The sequence below is a fragment of the Globicephala melas genome, chromosome 5 (assembly GCF_963455315.2).
Source record: "Globicephala melas chromosome 5, mGloMel1.2, whole genome shotgun sequence".
Lineage (NCBI taxonomy): Eukaryota > Metazoa > Chordata > Mammalia > Artiodactyla > Delphinidae > Globicephala > Globicephala melas.
The window spans coordinates 101,681,789-101,702,919 of NC_083318.1; the positions used below are offsets into that span (position 1 = coordinate 101,681,789).

At 35.1% G+C, this 21,131-nt stretch overlaps 1 protein-coding gene across 4 annotated transcripts in view; it reads right to left on the reverse strand.

Moving 5' to 3' along the window:
* The window catches only part of WDFY3 (WD repeat and FYVE domain containing 3), a 262,639-nt gene that overhangs the window by 37,449 nt on the left and 204,059 nt on the right, over positions 1–21,131 (reverse strand). For 3 of the 4 annotated variants that reach the window (XM_030847029.3, XM_060299607.2, XM_060299608.1), the window contains 7 exons: positions 16,342–16,395; positions 13,953–14,121; positions 11,402–11,565; positions 8,713–8,861; positions 6,884–7,004; positions 6,285–6,370; positions 4,685–4,765 (listed from right to left, as the gene is read on the reverse strand). In XM_030847029.3, coding sequence (XP_030702889.1) covers positions 4,685–4,765; positions 6,285–6,370; positions 6,884–7,004; positions 8,713–8,861; positions 11,402–11,565; positions 13,953–14,121; positions 16,342–16,395 — 824 coding nt within the window. The remainder of the gene's footprint in view (positions 1–4,684; positions 4,766–6,284; positions 6,371–6,883; positions 7,005–8,712; positions 8,862–11,401; positions 11,566–13,952; positions 14,122–16,341; positions 16,396–21,131) is intronic. The other variant, XM_030847033.3, reaches the window with a different exon arrangement.

A 21,131-nucleotide genomic window follows, 5' to 3' on the forward strand; every position in this document is an offset into this window, starting at 1 on the left:
GTATATCTCTACATCTGTTGGTGTCATCTTTGATTTCTTTCATCAGTGTCTTACAGTTTTCTGAGTACAGGACTTTTACCTCCTTAGGTAGGTTTATTCCTAGGTATTTTATTCTTTTTGTTGCAGTGGTGAATGGGATTGTTTCCTTAATTTCCCCTTCTGATCTTTTGTTGTTAAGTGTATAGGAATGCAAGAGATTTCTGTGTATTAATTTTGTATCCTGCAACTTTTACCAAATTCATTGATTAGCTCTAGCAATTTTCTGGTGGCATCTTTAGGATTCTCTATGTATAGTATCATGTCATCTGCAAACAGTGACAGTTTTACTTCTTCTTTTCCAATTTGTATTCCTCTAATTTCTTTTTCTTCTCTTATTGCCATGGCTAGGACTTCCAAAACAATGTTGAATAACAGTGGTGAGAGTGGACATCCTTGTCTTGTTCCTGATCTTAGAGGAAATGCTTTCAGTTTTTCACCATTGAGAATGATGTTTGCTGTGGGTTTGTCGTATATGGCCTTTGTTACGTTGAGGTAGGTTCCCTCTATGCCCACTTTCTGGAGAGGTTTTATCATAAATGAGTGTTGAATTTTGTCAAAAGCTTTTTCTATGTCTATTGAGATGATTATATGGTTTTTATTCTTCAATTTGTTAATACAGTGTATCAAATTGATTGATTTGCATATATTGAAGAATTCTCGCATCCCTGGGATAAATCCCACTTGATCATGGTGTATGATCCTTTTAATGTGCTGATGGATTCTGTTTGCTAGAATTCTGTTAAGGATTTTTGCATCTATATTCATCAGGGATATTGGTCTATAATTTTTTTTTTTTGGTAGTATCTTTGTCTGGTTTTGGTATCAGGGTGATGGTGGCCTTGTAGAATGAGTTTGGGAGTGTTCCTTCCTCTGCAATTTTTTTGAAGAGTTTAAGAAGGATGAGTGTTAGCTCTTCTCTAAATATTTGACAGAATTCACCTGTGAAGCCATCTGGTCCTGGACTTTTGTTTGTTGGAAGATTTTAAATCACAGTTTCAATTTCATTACTTGTGATTGGTCTGTTCATATTTTCTATTTCTTCCTGGTTCAGTCTCGGAAGGTTATACCTTTCTAAGAATTTGTCCATTTCTTCCAGGTTGTCCATTTTATTGGCATAGAGCTGCTTGCAGTAGTCTCTTATGATTCTTTGTATTTCTGCGGTGTCCATTGTAACTTTTCCTTTTTCATTTCTAAGTTTATTGATTTGAGTCCTCTCCCTCTTTTTCCTGATGAGTCTGGCTAAAGGTTTATCAATTTTGTTTATCTTCTCAAAGGACCAGCTTTTAGTTTTATTGATCTTTGCTACTGTTTTCTTTGTTTCTATTTCATTTATTTCTGCTCTGATCTTTATGATTTCTTTCCTTCTCCTAACTTTGGGTTTAATTTGTTCTTCTTTCTCTAGTTGCTTCAGGTGTAAGGTTAGATTGTTTATTTGAGATATTTCTTGTTTCTTGAGGTAGGACTGTATTGCTATAAACTTCTGTCTTAGAACTGCTTTTGCTGCATCCCATAGGTTTTGGATCATCGTGTTTTTGTTGTCAGTGGACTCCAGGTATTTTTTGATTTCCTCTTTGATTTCTTCAGTGATCTCTTGGTTATTTAGTAATGTATTGTTTAGCCTCCATGTGTCTGTGTTATGTTTTTTCCCTGTAATTTATTTCTAATCTCATAGCATTGTGGTTGGAAAAAATGCTTGATATGATTTCAATTTTCTTAAATTTACCAAGGCTTGATTTGTGACCCAAGATTTGATCTATCCTGGAGAATGTTCCATGTGCACTTGAGAAGAAAGTGTAATCTGCTGTTTTTGGATGGAATGTCCTATAAATATCAATTAAATCCATTTGGTCTCTTGTGTCTTTTAAAGCTTGTGTTTCCTTATTAATCTTCTGTCTGGATGATCTGTCCATTGGTGTAGTTGAGGTGTTAAAGTCCCCCACTATTATTGTGTTACTGTCAATTTCCTCTTTTATAGCTTTTAGCATTTGCCTTATGTATTGAGGTACTCCTATGCTGGGTGCATATATATTTATAATTGTTACATTTTCTTCATGGATTTATCCCTTGATCATTATGTAGTATCCTTCCTTGTCTCTTGTAACATTATTTTAAAGTGTATTTTATCTGATATGAGTATTGCTACTCCAGCTTTCTTTTGATTTCCATTTGCATGGAATATCTTTTTCCATTCCCTCACTTTCAGTCTGTATGTGTCCCTAGGTCTGAAGTGGGTCTCTTGTAGACAGCATATATATGGGTCTTGCTTTTGTATCCATTCAGCGAGCCTGTGTCTTTTGGTTGGAGCATTTAATCCATTCACATTTAAGGTTATTATCAATATGTATGTTCCTATTATCATTTTCTTAATTGTTTTGGGTTTGTTTGTAGGTCCTTTTCTTCTCTTGTTTTTCCCACTTAGAGAAGTCCCTTTAGCATTTGTTGTAGAGCTGGTTTGGTGGTGCTGAATTCTCTTAGCTTTGCTTGTCTGTAAAGCTTTTGATTTCTCCATTGAATCAGAATGAGTTCCTTGCTGGGTAGAGTAATCTTGGTTGTAGGTTCTTCCCTTTCATCACTTTAAATATATTGTGCCACTCCCTTGTGGCTTGTAGAGTTTCTGCTGAGAAATCAGCTGTTAACCTTATGGGAGTTCCCTTGTATGTTACTTGTCATTTTTCCCTTGTTGCTTTTAATAATTTTTGTCTTTAATTTTTGTCAATTTGATTACTATGTGTCTTGGTGTTCTCCTTGGGTTTATCCTTCCTGGGACTCTCTGTGCTTCCTAGATTTGCTATTTTCTTGCCCAAGTTCGGGAAGTTTTTGACTATAACCTCTTCAAATATTTTCTTGGTTCCTTTCTCTCTCTCTTCTTCTGGGACACCTATAATGCAAATGTTGATGCATTTAATGTTGTCCCAGAGGTCTCTTAGGCTGTCTTTATTTCTTTTCATTCTTTTCCCTTTATTCTGTTCCCCGGCAGTGAATTCCACCATTCTGTCTTCCAGGTCACTTACCCATTCTTCTGCCTCAGTTATTCTGCTATTGATTCCTTCTAGTATATTTTTCATTTCAGTTATTGTATTGTTCATCTCTGTTTGTCTGTTCTTTAATTCTTTTAGGTGTTTGTTCTTCAATTCTTCTAGGTCTTTGTTAAACATTTCTTGCGTCTTCTCGATCTTTGCTGCCATTCTTTTTCCGAGGTCCTGGATCATCTTCACTATCATTATTCTGAATTCTTTTTCTGGAAGGTTGCCTAGGTCCACTTCATTTAGTTGTTTTTCTGGGGTTTTGTCTTGTTCCTTCATGTGGCACATAGTCCTTTGCCTTTTCATTTTGTCTATCTTTCTGTGAATGTGGCTTTCTTTCCACAGGCTGCAGGATTGTAGTTCTTCTTGCTTCTGCTGTCTACTGCTTCTTTTCTAATGGATTATAAAGGGCTACCAGTTCCTGAGTACCCGAAAATGAAGCTAGGTATACAGATTCTTGAAATGGCTTTATCATCCAAAAGACTTCCTAAGATTAAAAGCAGCTGAAAAGAGCACAAAGGAACCACTGATAGGTTTGAACACACAAAAACAGAAGTTTATTTTTAAATGTAAGAAAAAAAAATTAAGAGAAAATTTGGCAATTTGTAACAAATATGACAAGCAAAGGGATAATATGCTATTACCAAAAAATCTCATGCACATTGATAATAAGGATTCAGAGGAAATGTTAACTAGACTTACTGAGGTGGTCATTTCACAATATATACAAAATTGAATTATTATATTGTTCACCTAAAACTAATGTAATGTCAATTATATCTGGAAAAAAAAAAAACTACAAAAAAACCCAAACCGCCACCACCACCAATAAAGAACTCAGTGGAAAAAAATGGGCAAAAGTTACAGATAACTCATAAATGATAATTTTAAATGGCTAACAAATATATACAGAGCTCAAGATTTCTAATATGAAAAGAAATGCACATTTAAAAACAAAGCATCTTTAAACATTGGTAAAAGTGAAAAAGTAAATATAAAAAGCTGGTATCTATTGAGATAAGCTAACTTATCCACTATCGGTGGAATATAGATGTGTATAATTTTTATAGAAATCTAGTTGGTTTTGCATATTAAGAGTCTTAAAATTCATACTATTTTACTACGGGAATTTTATCCTAAAAAAATAATGAGGTATCACATTTCCATTATTATAACAGGGAAACCTGATAAAGATGAAATATCCAAGAACAAGAGAATGCTTTATACATATGATGAAGGGCTAGTAAATAAAGGCAAAGTTTCTAAAGAATTTTTTTAAAACCAGGAGGCAATATTTACATATAAGACTGAATAAAAGACACAGAATAAAAATCTGTGTTTTTAGTATGGACTCAATTGTGCACATAGGAATATATGCATGCTTAAAAGATTAAAGGGAATTGATCAAAATGTGATCAATTTGACACTGATCTGACATGAGCCATCATGTATACATTTTCTTTTTTTTTTTTCTAGTTTTCAGTAGTTAAAATTTTTTGCAAACCCCTGGGGGTTGGGGTGGGGTGGCAGAACACTCATTAAAAATATTAAATAGTACTGTCCAGATAGAAATGATCCAACTGCAGTATTAAACTATAATGTGCAAGAAGCAAGCAACCTACCCCTGCTCCACGCTTGTGTTTGGTCGTTGCCCAGACACAGACTCTGAACTGTCAGTTAGAGATGGCACTACAGCCAAAAACCTGGAAAATTTAAAAACAGTATAAAATTGGAAATGATGTTTCAGTCAGGATCTAATGGGAACTTACAAAAGCATGATTCATTTAGATCTTAATTGCTGCATTTACCCCACCACTACTCAGTAAATGGCAGGCAAAGGGAATATACAATAATTAGAACATTCTTTAACAAAAAAGGGTAGGATGGTGGCTTCCAAAGCCAAATATAAAGATCCATAGCAAAATCTGTCATTTTGGATTTTTACATATGCTGCCACATTACTTGAAGAAAAGCCCTGACACACTGAATCACAGGAATTAACTCAACTTAATGATGTCCTAAAGAGTGATTAAAAGCTAAATATTCACATGACAGTCAGTAGTGCTAACAGCTAAACAAATGATAGGACAGAGACATCTCTAACAAATGAAAATATATACATGATAAGAACCTTTATGTGACACTACTATAATTATTTTCAGAGTTGCTCATAATGTCAACATACATTTTTTAAGAGCAAAAAAGAATTGTGGGAAAATTCTTGGAATGAATGTGGACCTTGAACTTGGCATATACACAGACATTTCTCATATAAAGACAATCTCATCTCCTTGCCACAGGTTCTAGTTGGGAAGAGCAGATAATTTATTAACACCGAAAGCAATATCACCTTTAGAAATTCATAAGATAGGTAACTAAAATTTCAGTCATTTACTTAGCTCTTCCCAATCAACATCCACAGGCACTTTATTTGAAGAAACTCCCTCATTTCCCTCGTGCTCACAGGTAGTATTACTGTACTGCAATGATAAGCAATGTTGCTTGGTATTAGTTATTCCTCACTTGAAATACAAAACTTCTCTAATAGAGGGATTGCCAGGATCTACACCACTCTTCAAAGAATAAGAGGGCTCTCCTATTATATTATGATAAGTTCATAAAAGCCTTACTATTCACATGCCAACAGAAGTATTTTGAAGCACATGGAAATATACTATTTTTCTTTTATAAGATAAAATTTAAACACAGTTTACCAAAAATGAAATATGGTTAGATTACATCATCTGCTTTACTTGGCTATGCTACTTTTTCAAGGATGAAGGTATCCAACTTCTCTTCCAAAGTCAGAAAAGTTTCATATGAATACAAATTCTAAGGAAACTCAGGCTCTGCATTCAATAGCAAGGTATGACACTGTCTTCATTTTGGTAAATATGAAAGAAGCCTATTTTGAATCTGAAGTATTATTTTTTTAAGCTCCAGTTTCATCATCCTTTTACACTGAGAGACATGGGACTTTATCACTAAGGTGGCTTTTGATGATATCTACTACAAGTTACCAGAAAGAAAAATGTGATTTCAAAATAGAATAGCATCAGAAGAATCACATTTCAAGAGGCTGGCAAAAATGAAACAAACATTTTCTTCAAAGAAGTTAATTCATGGATTTAACAGATTTTTAAAAAACTACCTGAACTGGCAATGCTTTACCTCCCATTTCTTCCCATGACAGCATTATGAAGTATTTCTAATAAACAATACCTTTGATAGACTTTGTTTCTAATTCCTTTTTGAAAAGCAAGGAGGTAATTCCGTCCATCTCCAGAGAAAACTTCCACAGCAATAGGCTGAAATGATCAGAGAGAAAAACATTAAGAAAAAACACAAATAGGGTTATATATTAACTTTTCCACTATGAATTTCTATAATGCTGAAGAAATTAACTTGTTGACTGAAGAACATTTTTAGAGTCATGAATTCCCAGCAAATTAAATTACACAATAAACAGTGCCAGTTTATTCTGCTCAATTTGTTTCTAAAAACGTTAACAGAATAATGGTAAAATAATTATAAAATTTTGTAAATTTATAGTGAGAATGCAATTTTTATATACAAAGAAAATTATAATATAAATTTGGATAGCTATAGGGAAAGATGGATAACAACATATCACTCAAAGTTTTAGGTTTTTTTTTTATTAAGAAGGGGGATGTATTGTAAAGTTATGCACCCATGTGACATGAGCTTGTCTATCATACAACCAAATCTAATACTCTAAGGAATAATGTGGATCCTATCATGTATACATCCTCTAAGTAAAGGAACCTGACAAAACATTTATTACTACTAAATCAACCCACCTGTAGGAGATACCTCCTTTTATGAACTTCCTTGATATCTTCATAGGCAAAAATGCTGCATGTTCTCTTGAGTTGACTGGGGCCTTGCCTGGCTCCTCTAGGGATAATTGGCTCATGCATACTATAGGCAGCCCAGAGAAAGGAGATAATAAAAACACAGCAAGAGATAAATTCACTGTTCAATAAAGAGTGTGTTATTTTCAACATGTGAAGAGAAGCAGGAATCGATATATCTGAATATTTAGTTCAAAAAAGACATACCTTTAAGAGAATAATTTGGTAGCTATTCAGTATACCAGAAACCCCCTTTGATGAATATAACTTTAAAAAAATACTATTCATGCTGTCAGGGCTTATTTTTCAGGCACAGCTGGCAAGTGCCAAGGCCTATATTCTTTTAGGCGGGCCAAGAAAATGTTTTAATTTCTTTTAAAATCAAGAGAAAAAACAACTTTTTGTTGTTGTTGTTGTGGTACGCGGGCCTCTCACTGCTGTGGCCTCTCCCGCTGCGGAGCAACAGGCTCCGGACGCGCAGGCTCAGCGGCCATGGCTCACGGGCGCAGCTGCTCCGCGGCACATGGGATCCTCCCGGACCGGGGCACGAACCCACGTCCCCTGAATCGGCAGGCGGACTCTCAACCACTGCGCCACCAGGGAAGCCCAAAAAACTGAATTTTTAGGTAGAAGAAAATGTTTAAATATATAATATGAATATATTCATCTTTAAACCAACACAGTCAGAAAAACATCATTTTAGGTATCTTTATATGTAGGAAGAGGACCGTAAAAGTCATAATGTGGCCCTGACTGCTACTGAAAGTAATTATTTGAAATATCTCCTAGCAATGAAGATGACCATGTCCACATTCACAGTGCATGTTAGGTGTTCAAAATGTTAAAGGAAGAGAAGAGCATGTTGATTTTCTAAGCTTTAAGCTTTTTCATCTTCCTTTGGGCTTTGTCTGTCTCTGGGTTTTCCATTACCCACTATCACGTCCATCATAGGGCTGGCAGAAGAAAAGGAAGATGGATAAACTCAGTTAATTCCTGCCTGTGCTTCAGTCACACTGCTTCTAGGGTACTCAGAGGACATGGATACTTTTACATTTGTTAGAGTATTATATAACTGCCTGTATGTTCTCTACAACTGTGTTCGCACTGAAATTTGAAAAAAAGAACAATTTACAAATTCATAATAACTTTATAAATATATAGATTATAATACAAGGAACTTGTATTATATCTAGTGCTATTAATGCATAGCAATAAATTTTATTTAGTTTTCGTTTTGATAAATAAGGTAAATTTGTCTCTTATAGCCTTGAAATAACTATTACTCTGGTGAATATTTAATGATGGATGCACAAAAACTGAGAGATAACATTACTTGAAACACAATTTTTGCATTAAAAAAAACTATGTAGGACTTTCCTCGTGGCACAGTGGTTAAGAATCCGTGTGCCAAGCAGGGGACGCAGTTTTGAGCCCTGGTCTGGGAAGATCCCACATGCTGCAGAGCAACTAAGCCCGTGTGCTACAACTACTGAGCCTGCGCTCTAGAGCCTGTGAGCCACAACTACTGAGCCTGCGTGCCACAACTACTGAAGCCTGCGCACCTAGAGCCCATGCTCCGCAACAAGAGAAGCCACTGCAGTGAGAAGCCTGCGCACCACAACGAAGAGTAGCCCCCGCTCGCCGCAACTAGAGAAAGCCTGCGCGCAGCAATGAAGACCCAATGCAGCCAAAAAAAAAAGAAAAAAGCAAACAAACCCATGTAGATGTATTGCTTTCTAAAGATAGCTGTACTTTGTATCTCTTCATTCACTTACTTTGGAGGTAAGGTTTCAATATCTCTTATTTCCCTGGTTGCTGTCATTGTAAATCCGTCAATCACATAAAAATGCTCTTTACCAAAAAGAAGTAGCCCTTCACTGGTATCTAGGCCCTGGACTCGAGCACAGCGGTACATGTGTTGGATCTAAAAAGAAAACCATAAACATTCATTAATATAGTTTTTAAAAATCAGGTAATTTCTGTTTTTGATATAAATGAAGCAAAATGTCTTTAAACATGGATTTAATGGGCAAACAAGATTTTATGAAGATGTCACTCTGTGATGGCATCCCCTGAGCTAAGCATATTAACCAGAGTTTAAGCATATTAAAAAGAATAGCTAAGATTGCAGTCTGAGTTGCAGCTGACTTTAGTAAAAGGAAACAACCATTACTCATATCCATCCACCCAATCCACTTATCCTAATATTCACTGAGTACTAACTCCGTGCTAGGCACATGTGTACTAGGCTCTACAGTCAATGAACAAGTTAGAAAAGGAAGGAGACAGACACAAACTTTGCAGGAAAGAGAATTGAGGCATACATGCGAGGAGATTAGGATTGTGCCCTGGGCCAGGCAGGATGATACAGAGTGAAAAAGGTATGCAGAGCCTGACAATCCTGAGTGAATTCCCAGTTCTGTGGTTTAACTATAGATTTGGTCAAATTTCTTAATGTTTCTGGGCTTCTGTGTCTTCATATAAGTTTCAAATATACTTCATTGGTTTGTCATGAGAGTTAGTGAGACAATGTACAAAATCATGTTAGGAATTGTTGGCTGTCTTCTCTTCCACATAGCTTACTTTCCTCTTTTTCCATAACAACCCCTGGAACTGGAGTTGTGGAATTTGTCTCTATTTGCTCTCCACTGGAGTCTGCCTGCCTGGCAGTCTGTTGTGCCATTGTAAAAAGCCAAACTTGGCAGAAGTTGCATTTTCCTCATAGAAGGAAGGACTTGCTAAATCTCTCAACGTTAGCAGTGTTTTCTTTCCAACTGGCAGGATCTAGTCCTTAGTAAAAATTCTTTCTTGCACTCAGTTCAACACGAATCAAGGAAAAAAAATCAGCAATTAAATCAGAGTCAAACAAATGTCAAATAAATGTCAGTCTAAATACACCTCCTTCACTATTCAAACTTAAAGCAATTAGAGCAAAAACTGTACTCATGAGTTTAAAAAGTTAAAAAAATGACAGCATCAGAAAATAGATTTTCTAAAATATGCAAATATAAGTTAATTTTCATCACCACATCTGAACTACTTCAATAATAAAAACTTAGAATGTTACAGGAGAAAAACTGACATACTTTTAAAATAACTCTATTGTAATAATACACACAGAAAAAAATGTTTATTTCATAAGTGCATAGCTTGATGAATTTTCAAATGCTTAAAATATGATGCAACCAGCATCCAGATCAAGAAACAGAACATTCCCAAGACCCTAGAAGCCTCTCTTGTACTTCCTTCAGATCTAATGGACTTTTATAGTTACATACTTTTTTCTTTTTATGTTTTCATTTAAGATTAATCAGGCCAGATATTTGAACAGAATTTAAAAAATTAAACCCTAATTTCTAGTTACCATTTCTTAGTGGATAAGATTTCAAGTGTTATACCAAGATCTAATATAATAGGCAAAACAACCTTTAAAAAGGTGATACTCACTATACATTCAATTCATTCATTCCTTTACTCATTTATCCCTTTATTTATTCAACCAATCACTCCTTCATTCAAGGTTTACTGAGTTTCTATCAGGTGAGTGAAACTGTGTAAAGCACTGGGACAGAAATAAGAAACAGTGCCTGCCTCAAAAGAGCTCACTATCTAGGTGAAGAGACAGACACAGGAACAAATAATAATAACATGATAAAATGAGTGATATATATAAGGTGCTATAAAAGCATAGAGGAGGGTGTCTAACTAAGCCTGAGCTGGCAAGACAGTGAAGGAAAGCTTCCTCTGTGTGAGCATTAAAGACATCCAGATAAATGATGTTGCATCAAATGGGAGTTACTAGGACAGAGGTTATGCAAGTGATGGAAAGAGGGGCATTTAGGCAGAGAACACAATGAGTAAAGCGCAGAGTAAAGAAATATCATGGATGTACCGAACTGCAAGGACAAAATGCAAGGGACAAAATGCAGGGGGCTCAGGCTACATGGCAGAGTCAGTAAAGTGAGCCTGGAGGGGTCGCAGGGTATAAGAGGCTGAGAGAAACAGGAAGGCGAAGCAGTCTTTTGTGAATGAAGCAAAGCAGGGGTTAAGTACAAGGCTGGGGATGATGGGCTAGTTGAAGTTGCTTGTGTGGTTACTGGAATTACAGAGTTATAGGAAAAAATACAGGGCCAAATTACCGAATGGGTTGTGTACATGGGTTTGAAACGAGAATTATGGCAAGAGTTGCAGCCTAATGAAGGGTTTAGAGGAAGACAGTGAACTAGGTGTCAACTGTTAATACTATATCTGATGCAACTTCTTGCTGTTCAGCGTGTTCAGAGAGGTCAGAAAACCCTACAGATGAAAGACGCAGAGTGTTGAACCCAAAAGGGCACCTAATACTGATTTCACTGCAGAGGCTAAAATACTTACCTTTGGCTGCCAGATAAATACCCTTCAACTAGTCTTGTAAAATGGAAACAAACCACTTAATACAATCCCTCCTTTTCAGAAGTAAGGTACCTTTTCTCCCTCTTCTAATAGGCGCAGCAGGGTGGCGTTGTCCGTCTTCTCCTCCTCTTCTATAGAGCTACCCTCAGCAATCTGGTCTTGTAGCTGCTCCTGGGTCTCCTCATCTCCTCCATCAGGTGCAGATCGAGACCGTTTTAGAGGCGGCTTGACCAGTCCTGCAGGGTAAGAGCCAAGAGGGTCATGTGGTCTTGCTGGGGTCATTTGAGAGCCGTTTAGTCTCATGTAGTCCCTCCTCTACATTTCCAATTTGAGATAGTTCTGAAAGGTATGGGGAGGCAGCACAGTTCAGTGGTCAACAGCACAGGCTCTGGAGTTAAACAGCTGCATGACCCTGGAGTATTATTTGTCCCCTCTGAAACTCAGTTTCTCATCTATAAAACCGGGACAAGAATACTATCTATCATGGATACCAGGAGGATTGTTGGAGAACTAAATGAGGTAATTCATGTCAAGTGTTTAGTATCATGCATAATAAATAGTAAATTCTCAGTAAGTGTCAGATGATGATGATAAACAGAGGTCTTATCATAATTAATGGTAAAAGTGGTGGTGCTAATGGGCAGGTGTCATTGAGGGGATATCCTCAATAAATGATCAGTCATTATCAGAAACAAAAATTAGGACAGCAAGTTATAAACATGATTATAAGAGATTCCACCTACTTGGAGGGCCCATGAGGACTACTTCAAGACTCATATTACAAGTGGCAGTATGGTCATTCATACATGAATGAATTTGATTAAATCATCAGGTCATAAAGAATAAGAAAACAATTCTTTTAAAAATATAGGGCCAGACAATTTAATGTGCCATATAAGTTATCATTTTACTGCCTACATTTTGATAATTTTATTGATAATCACAGATGAAATTAAAATCAGCTGATGAAAGTAACCACTGATAACCCAGAGTATGGGAAGCACTCAAAATAAACTCTAAATCTCACATTTAATTTCATATTCTTTAGTTCTGTACCAAAAAAAGTAATGTTGTATCTACCAACGATAGTTACACTAAGAATTTTGGATAAACGTAAATCAGCCTGTTAGAATCCTAGCCTTTGAACACAAGTTATCAGAGGTTCTGCTCTGCCTTGGGAAGAACCTCATTTTCACATGTGAAAGAGTATAATAAATAAACAAGAAAGATCAAGTCTTGCTGAGAATATCCACAAGGCGAAAAGCTTCCAGCTGCTTTATTTTTAGTTTGACGAATCAAAACCTCCAACTCTATGTCTAGCATAGCATCTTGCATATCATAGTAGTGACACCAAAATTTGTGGTTTTAGCTCAATTAGACATTAGGAAAATGAGGCCAAGAGAAGTTAAATGCCAATGACCCAAACACAAGACATCACAAGCTCTGTGAATTATACACCTTGGTTATAGCCAGGAAATACAACTTTGGACCCATCTCAATAACTTTGCTGATGCAGTGTCAAGAAATGATAAGGCTGAAAACTTTGTTCAACTAATAAAAGTTTCAGTGATTCTATGAAAATGTTAGATGGATTATGAAATCTTTAGTAATTCATAGTTATCACAGGAGAGAACAGGTATAATGTAATAGGAGAAACCGATCACAACAGCAGATAAATTTTTTTGTTGACATGGTCATATACTGTTAGTTTTTTATCAATGAGATCTGAAAATAATTTTTAATTTAGAGTTCTTAATTTATATTCTAGGGTTTTATCTATAGACTACGCCAAGACTTTTGAATTTATGATAAATCAGAGGCTTAAAAAATTAAAACAATGTACTGATTTACTTATTGAATATTGACTGAATTCCCATTTTGTGCCAGGCATGTGCCAAAATCTATAGAGTAAGAGGAGAAATAATCTCTGCCTCTGAGAAACTTATAATTTAGGAAAACATAAATCAGTGAAAGAAATCACTGAAACTGCTATAAAAGATATGAGCAAAGTGCTACTGGAGGACAGCGGAGTTGGAAAAGCCTTCAGAGGAGGACAGTTTGACCAGTATCTTCAAGACTGGGTAGGTCCAGATCACAAAGAAGCTGTAGCAAGAGGGCAGGGGGCACACATATGCAGAAGTACAAATCAAAAAGTCCATGGCCATTTTAGTCCAATTCATCACCATATGCATGTCTTTCTAGGCTCATAAAGTATAGCTTTGGAATAATCTGTCTTAGCTCATTAGAAGAAAGACCATTATTTCTTACTGTTAGCCAACATGCACTAATGACACATTTAGTGGTTGTTTTAGTTTTATATATATTTATTTAGTTTTCAGGGCCTTAACTTAAATATCAGGCACCACTGAGAATTCTGCCAGATACAGTGAAAAAAAATTATCAAGCCAACAGGCACATTACATTCATCTGTAGGCAATAAAGAAGAGACAGTCTCTTTAGTTCTGATATAGAAATCAATCTTTAAGAAGGATGTGATAGTAAAATATGTACGGATACTTTTAGGTTGACCCTACTGTTTATAGTTGCTAATATTTTCATATAGATTCAAGTAAAAGGAATGCTCCCAAATGGTTTTTAATTAAAATCAGAGAGGAAGGCTGACCTTTGACTTTAGCAATAGTGTCTTCACCATGCTCTGGTTCTTGTTGAGTAGCTTCACCTTCCGAACTCTCTACGATGGCATCTTGGACAATGGCTGGGTTGCCAGAGGCTAGTCGCTTGTAGTATTCTTTACTGTCATAACTTACAGCTCTTCTGTAGCGAGCAGGTTTCTAAGAAACAACAAAAGGAAAGGACTCAGATAATTTATCTTCAAGAATTAATAGACTGTATTTATACAGGGTAAATCCACAGTCTTTTGGGTTAAGTTTCTCTATTTTTAAATTGCACTGATTTAAAAAAAAATATATAAAACAACAATATTAGAAGTTTTGTTCCTCCCGAAAAAAGAAACACATCATCTTTAGCCAAATGTTTCCATGTTAGTATAGTACAGCCTTACTGATGCATCAGTACAGTAGAGAGAATGCCCAGTGTCGGAGAGTATCAAGTTGCAAGGGGATGTCTAGTTTCTGAGGAGCCTGAAACCTTGCTTCCACCCCAAGTAAATAGGCCTAAAGGGCCATCCATTCAGTTGGAATTACCTGTGTGAGTGTTTACTTCAGATATTTGGAGGTAGGGACCCAGAACTGCCCTGTTCTCATATTCCCATGTCTCTCTGGAACTCTGGAAATGGCCCAAACCTTCAGAGAGTCCTGACCCAATATGGAATCGACCGACTTCAGGCCAGATGACACTGTTTGGTTGGCCTGCCACTCCGAGCTGGTATGTCTAATTTGCTAAAACATCCTGTTGTTTGTGTGTAAAAGAATGTGATCCATAAACTTACTAACTAAATGAGTATATCAAGAACATATAAGTCCATTTTGAAGAAGAAATTAATTATGTAAAAACATTAGAAAAGATTTACCTTTTTGGTGTATGACACAAGAGCATTTCCTTTTCAGAATAATTTTTATCCTAAAAACAGGTACTCCAATTGACCCAAAGTTTTTTTTTTTCTTAAAACAATAGTTAATGAAAAATTAAGGTCTAAAATTTCCTACAAAAATGTAAAACCATAGGGAAAAATTTATATGTATACACGTTGATCATAATGAGACCCAGACTTTAAATTAACAATTAAGAAAACGACAGGGTTTGAAACATGCTTAAAGACCTTCCCTTTCTAAACATTATATTACCTTTCTTTTCCTATGAATGTCTAATTGAAAGTATTCTATCAGCCTAACTCTTCGACTCAGGTAGTTATATGTATTGTCTACAATAATGCTTATTTTAAGAAGACCTTTTTAAAAAAATGATTTTCAACTAAAGTAGAAAACAAGTGTCCAACAGGAATATTTAGACTAAAATACTGAACCAATTTTGAGATGAAAAGATGCCTAACTCAAGCCACCATTACCCTTCTTTTAACTTCAGGTATAAAGTTAGAGAATGAAGAGAGCTGCAAGCTACCTTGATGAATGATATGCAGCAAATGGAAACTGAAATACATAACACAGGAAAGTACTGAAATGCTATTAAAAAAAATTACAGTTATGGAAGGAAGGATCTGATGAACCAACTAATAATACTGCAATATTTTTGAAATGAAAGCAGGGTAGTAAATTTTGTACTATAACAATTCTCTACATGAGATCTAACAATTATCTTCAACTCATAACTGTTCATTTTTAAAAAGATGAAAGCATAGTTAGTGATGGGCAAGACAATGAATTAACAGATGTGGGACAACATCTTGGTTACTGACTTCATACCTGACTTAAACTTGGAACTATAAGCATTTTCCCTTAAATATTTTGAGGTATATTTCTGTGACATTTCTGAACTGCATTTTTTTTTTTTTTACTTTATTATGTACTGAATCCTTCTGGAAAAAGAAAACAATTATATAAATTTAAATTAATTAAAATAAATTAAAATTGTATTTTAAAAAGTGGTCATATATGCTTAGTTTCCATTTAGTTCCTTCTGATTGAAAAAGTAATTTTAAAAGAGAATACACCTGCATTCTCAAAATATATACTGTTTAATATCTAGAAGAATAAATTGAGTAATTGAAAAAAAAAGTTGGTAGTGTCAGGCTGCCCATTACTAACATGCCTTGGGACTTGTTAGTTTAAGTGTGAAGCAGTACACATTTCATGGTGAGAGCAGTGAATACTCAGCCTGTTAGTGAGCAACATACAGACCCTACAAAGCTAATCAGAACAAAGCAAGAGAGACGAGGACATCTCTCAGCATGAATGAAATTCACTTTTCAACTCTAAGGAACTTATAGAAACAACAAATCGAAAGTCAACCCTTTAGGTTAGTCTAGTCTACCATGCACTAAAATAAAACAAAATAAAACAAAACAAAATAACACAAAGGAAAAAAAAACAAAACTGCAAGTATTTTGCATTCTTTTATGGTATTTTGTGTTTTACCTTTTGAGGAATGATATCATCGGGTGTCTCAGGCTGTTTACTTGGGATCTCAGACTGAAAACAGGGTATTAAGTATAGACACATCAGAAAAAAATAACAAAGAACAACACAAAAATAAAATATTCTTGAGGACTGTATGGAATATGGAAGATACACTCACACAAAATTAATATGATATCCTAAGCTGCTTGAAATAATCACTTAGCATCTTGTGATTATTTTCTCACTTATCCAAAGTAGTTTTAAAGTAAAAGAAACTACACTAAAATTCTCAAGGCTACTGAACAGGACAAACTTAAAAATCACAGAGACAAAACTTCACCACAGGCTGCCAGTGTCATGGATGATTTACAGGCAACTCTTTATATGGCTTCAAAGGAAAAAACAGAAAACCAGATAATAGAACCTAGTGCTAGCTATCACCTTCCACCTACCTTTTACTGTGTTTATCCCTAGATCTGTTTTGTAACAGAAGCAACTGGTTTAAACTATTATCTGCAATATCCCATACCACAGAAATCACTAAGTGCTTGTTAGTGAAAAAACACCTTCCCCTAAAAGCCCAAGGACCTATTTCCTTTGCTACCTTCAAAGCTATGACCTCAGAAAGGCTGAAAGCAGAAGGAAGCCTGGATCATCACCTTCCAAACCAAAAGTTTTTGTAAAAATTACTTTCTAAAGAATTAGGTAGTTACTCTATATTTTATTCTCAATAAAATCTCGACTAACAAGAAGGCAGTATCTGTTGAGCTGGAGTGTGTGACTTGTGCGTGTAAACACACAGACAGCTACAGACAGACAGTAACACATCCAAGAATCATTCCAATTTTTCTTCCTTTTCACAGTTTGTACCTGGAGATGACTTCTAGTACCTTTCCCTAGAGTAAATATGAGCAAGCAAAATGCTTTTACAGATGTTTGCTTCCCCTGGCAAAACAAACATTGAACTACTGGGCATACTTTCAAATACTTAATATGGTTTTAATAAACCTCTCTCCTTAAAAGCAAACTTTTAAAAGCATACCTTATGTTGAAGGATAATCTTGAAAATATACATCTATGTTCTCAATCTTGGTAAAGATTTGGGTTACATGAGTATTACTACACATTTGTTAAAACTCACTGAACGGTACACTTAGAATTTATATATTTCAATATATTAAAATTTATGTCAATAAAAAAGAATTATGAACAAATGTTGAACTCTATTGATATGCATGGGGAAGTATTTAGGGGTGAAGGGTACTGACTCTGCAACTCATTTTGAAATTAATAAAAAAACAAGGTGGATCACTGGATAGATATGTGATAAAACAATATAGCAAAATGACCAATTACTATTGTCAAACCCAATTCTGATGTCCACTATATATCCCCAACCAGAATGTGGGCAGGGTCTGACATGTACACAATTGTATTTTCCCTGCAGCACAGGGCACAGTGCTAGTTTAATACATATTTGCTCACTGAACCACTTACTGACTGAGGATCTTATTTTACTAAAAGGTACAACATTCATTAGCGAAGATATATGTTATACTAATAATTTTAGTATTATCATAGCGCTCTTTAAACTTTTATAACTGAATTATTATTATAATTATGTTTATATAGAAACCTAAATTTTTCAAAGTCAGAATTTGTAGAAAATAATTTTATATTCCCTTTACTTCCAATTTTGCTATATTGCTGGCAATGGAATTTCTTGAATGAGTTGCTTAGTTCCTATGAGTCCTGTGATATCTATATATTATATAAAAATATATGTGGAGGCACCCACATGAGACTCCCTTAATTAGAAAAGGAACTTCAGGTAAGTCATTTACCCTTCTGCCCCAAGCAGTCCAACCCAACATTAACAGGAAACGGTGAGGTCTTTGCCCCAATGATATTTGCAAAGAATAGTCAATTTGTTTGAGATTATTATTCTGTGATTATTATTCTGTGAAAATAAGGGGATTACAGAACTAAAACCTGGTTTTAGTACTTAAATATAACTTCTTAAATGGCAAGATATGGAATTTTAGTCTCATTCCTTAGGATTCAGAGTAATTAGACAACTGCTTAAAAACAACCATATTTTGTATTTTCATCATATCCCAGGCTCACATCTTAATATTTATAACTAATACTACCACTTAAAATACAGAATTACAGTGCAATTCAGTATAGCTATTTTAGTTTTGAAAATGGTCCCCTAAGGAAAGTCCCTGTGCAAAGGGGATAAATTATTTTTTTGTGAGATAGGAGAATTTTCCACATGTACATAACTTTTCTCAGGACAAAAAAAATATTGTTGTTCTCATTAAAACAATTTTAGTTGATAAACTTTCAAGGCTTTTAAGTCGGTGGCAAATGAAACACTCACATATGTTCTACATTCTATAAATAAACAACTAATTTAAAAATAAAATTCAAAACTAATAATAAAGGGTAAGCTATTTTTTAATACAGTATGTAGCATTATCCAGGTTTAAGAAATAAAACTTTAATAACTAAAGAAATAATCACTTGATTCTAACACATCGAAGATTTTAAAACAAGAAATAACTTTTAAATCATCACTCTATTTCTTAGTTCAATTAAGAGGCCTAAAGATTTAAATTTTACTTAAAACAATAATTGTTCTTCATAAATAAAGCAAAGATCAAATCATTTGTCCTTACTCCTGGCAAAGCCTGTTTTACCTATCAAAAGGCCTTAAAAGCAATTTTCAGTTTGTACCTGTTATACCTGAAATACCTGTAACGTCGCAAAAAGTACTGCCTATATATTTTATAAACATGGGTGCAAGGAGGGCAACACGTTTATGGGAGCTGAAAGGGAAGACGTGACTGATCTCTAACTCTGGGAGGCAATATTTAATACAGCTCAGACCACAGGAGGATTTATGGTGAAATTAATGAAGCATATACCTCAACAGCCGTCACTTCCCATGGGCTCCTTTCAAAGTCCTGGAAGTGGGGCCCTAGTAATTTTGTATTCATAATTTTGTACTCTTTTTCTTATAGTGCCTCCCCAAGTTATATAAACTTCACACCCCATAAAATTTGACTCTAGCCCTTTTTAGTGGAAAAATAATTAGGAAAATTCTATAAGCATGCTGAATGGGAAGCAATGGATAAACTCTAACTTAGGAAGAAAGAGTGCTGGTAAGTCCATTCACTCAACATTAAGTTCTAGATATTCTTTAGCATTAGAGAGACAAAACCTAGTATTGGGTTGGCCAAAAAGTTCGTGTAGGTTTTTCCATAAGACATTACGGAAAAACCCACACGAGCTTTTTGGCCAACCCAATATGTGGTTTTGTCTGGAAGAAATTCACTGTTCACTGACAACTTCTCAAAACCACCAAAGATTGGAATCCTTTTTCAAGAGTGAGGAACGTCTGAGGAACTGTCAATCTATAGTCATTATATCTTGCTCCAGTACTTAGCATGACCTAGAAGGTGTTCCTTAATTTTCTAGGCTTCTATTTATCATCTGTGGAATTGGGATAATAATATAATTATACTTCAGAGGGCTGTCATGAGACATACAGGAAACTGCAAGTGACCGCTCTGCAGACTATCAAGGCTCACTGTGCTTCGTTAAATATCTGCTCTCCTTTTTTGATTTCACAACAGAAGTTAGTGGGATAGCAGCTGCTCTACTTTTTGGAATTTTCTTTGCTGTTGATATTGCCAGACTGCATATTCCATAAGAAAAAAAGTGGACATTTAATGGGGTTTCAAATTTACAAAAGAGTTTGAACGAGCAACACCAAAATCATTATTCATTCAGAAAACTTCATCATAGCAGATTAACCTTGACTTGTGCATGAACTTAAGCAGCAGCATGAATTCTACAATCTGTAATCATCTCCCCTTCCCACCTGCTTTTTCCTTTTTTGTAAACGTATCTCTAACATTTCTTGACTGCCTTGTATTTCCCAATATGTAACCCATCTGGTTTAAAAAAAAAAAAAAGTTCCGTATGGTTCATACTTATTTCTGAGACTGTCTGTTTAGATTTCACAGACTGATGAACTCCTTGGCTTAGGTAAAATGCTAATGATATTAAGGTTGTAAGTGTGGACTCTGAATAGGTTATTTTGTTTTTATCTGATACAGAACTTCAAATATACTTTTGTAAAACAAATGACACTGTTATAAAGAAGGAAAGGTGTAGACACAATAAAAAAAAATACTATGGTTATGTAACTCAAAAAGTATATGCCTCAGTTATATAGAAATAGTGAATGGTCACGTATTTAGGAGAGCACATCTTCTATTTTCCTATCCCTGAATGGATTCAATTTGAATGAGTGTTGACTCAGTAAGAAATATTTTATCAAATTGCTACAGGCTTAAACTCTTATTCAATTATTTATTTGGGAAAAATGGATGAAGAATAGAGATTATATTGCTAGTCTGATCTGACAAATGTAGGTGCTATTAAAAGGCTGCAAAAATATGGGTGGATTTTTTTTTTCTACATAGTGTGCTAGTATTAGAAATTACAGTGCTTTAAATTAAAATTTATCAAGTATGGCATTCTTTTTTTATTTTATTTTTATCATTTTTTAAAAGTCTTTATTGAATTTGTTCTTCTGTTTTAAAATTTTACTTTATTTTTTATTTATTTATTTTTGGTTGCATTGGGTGTTTGTTGCTGCACATGGGCTTTCTCTAGTTGTGGCGAGCGGGGGCTACTCTTCGTTGTGGTGCATGGGCTTCTCATTGCGGTGGCTTCTCTTGCAGAGGAGCACGGGCTCTAGGCACACAGGCTTCAGTAGTTGTAGCTCGCAA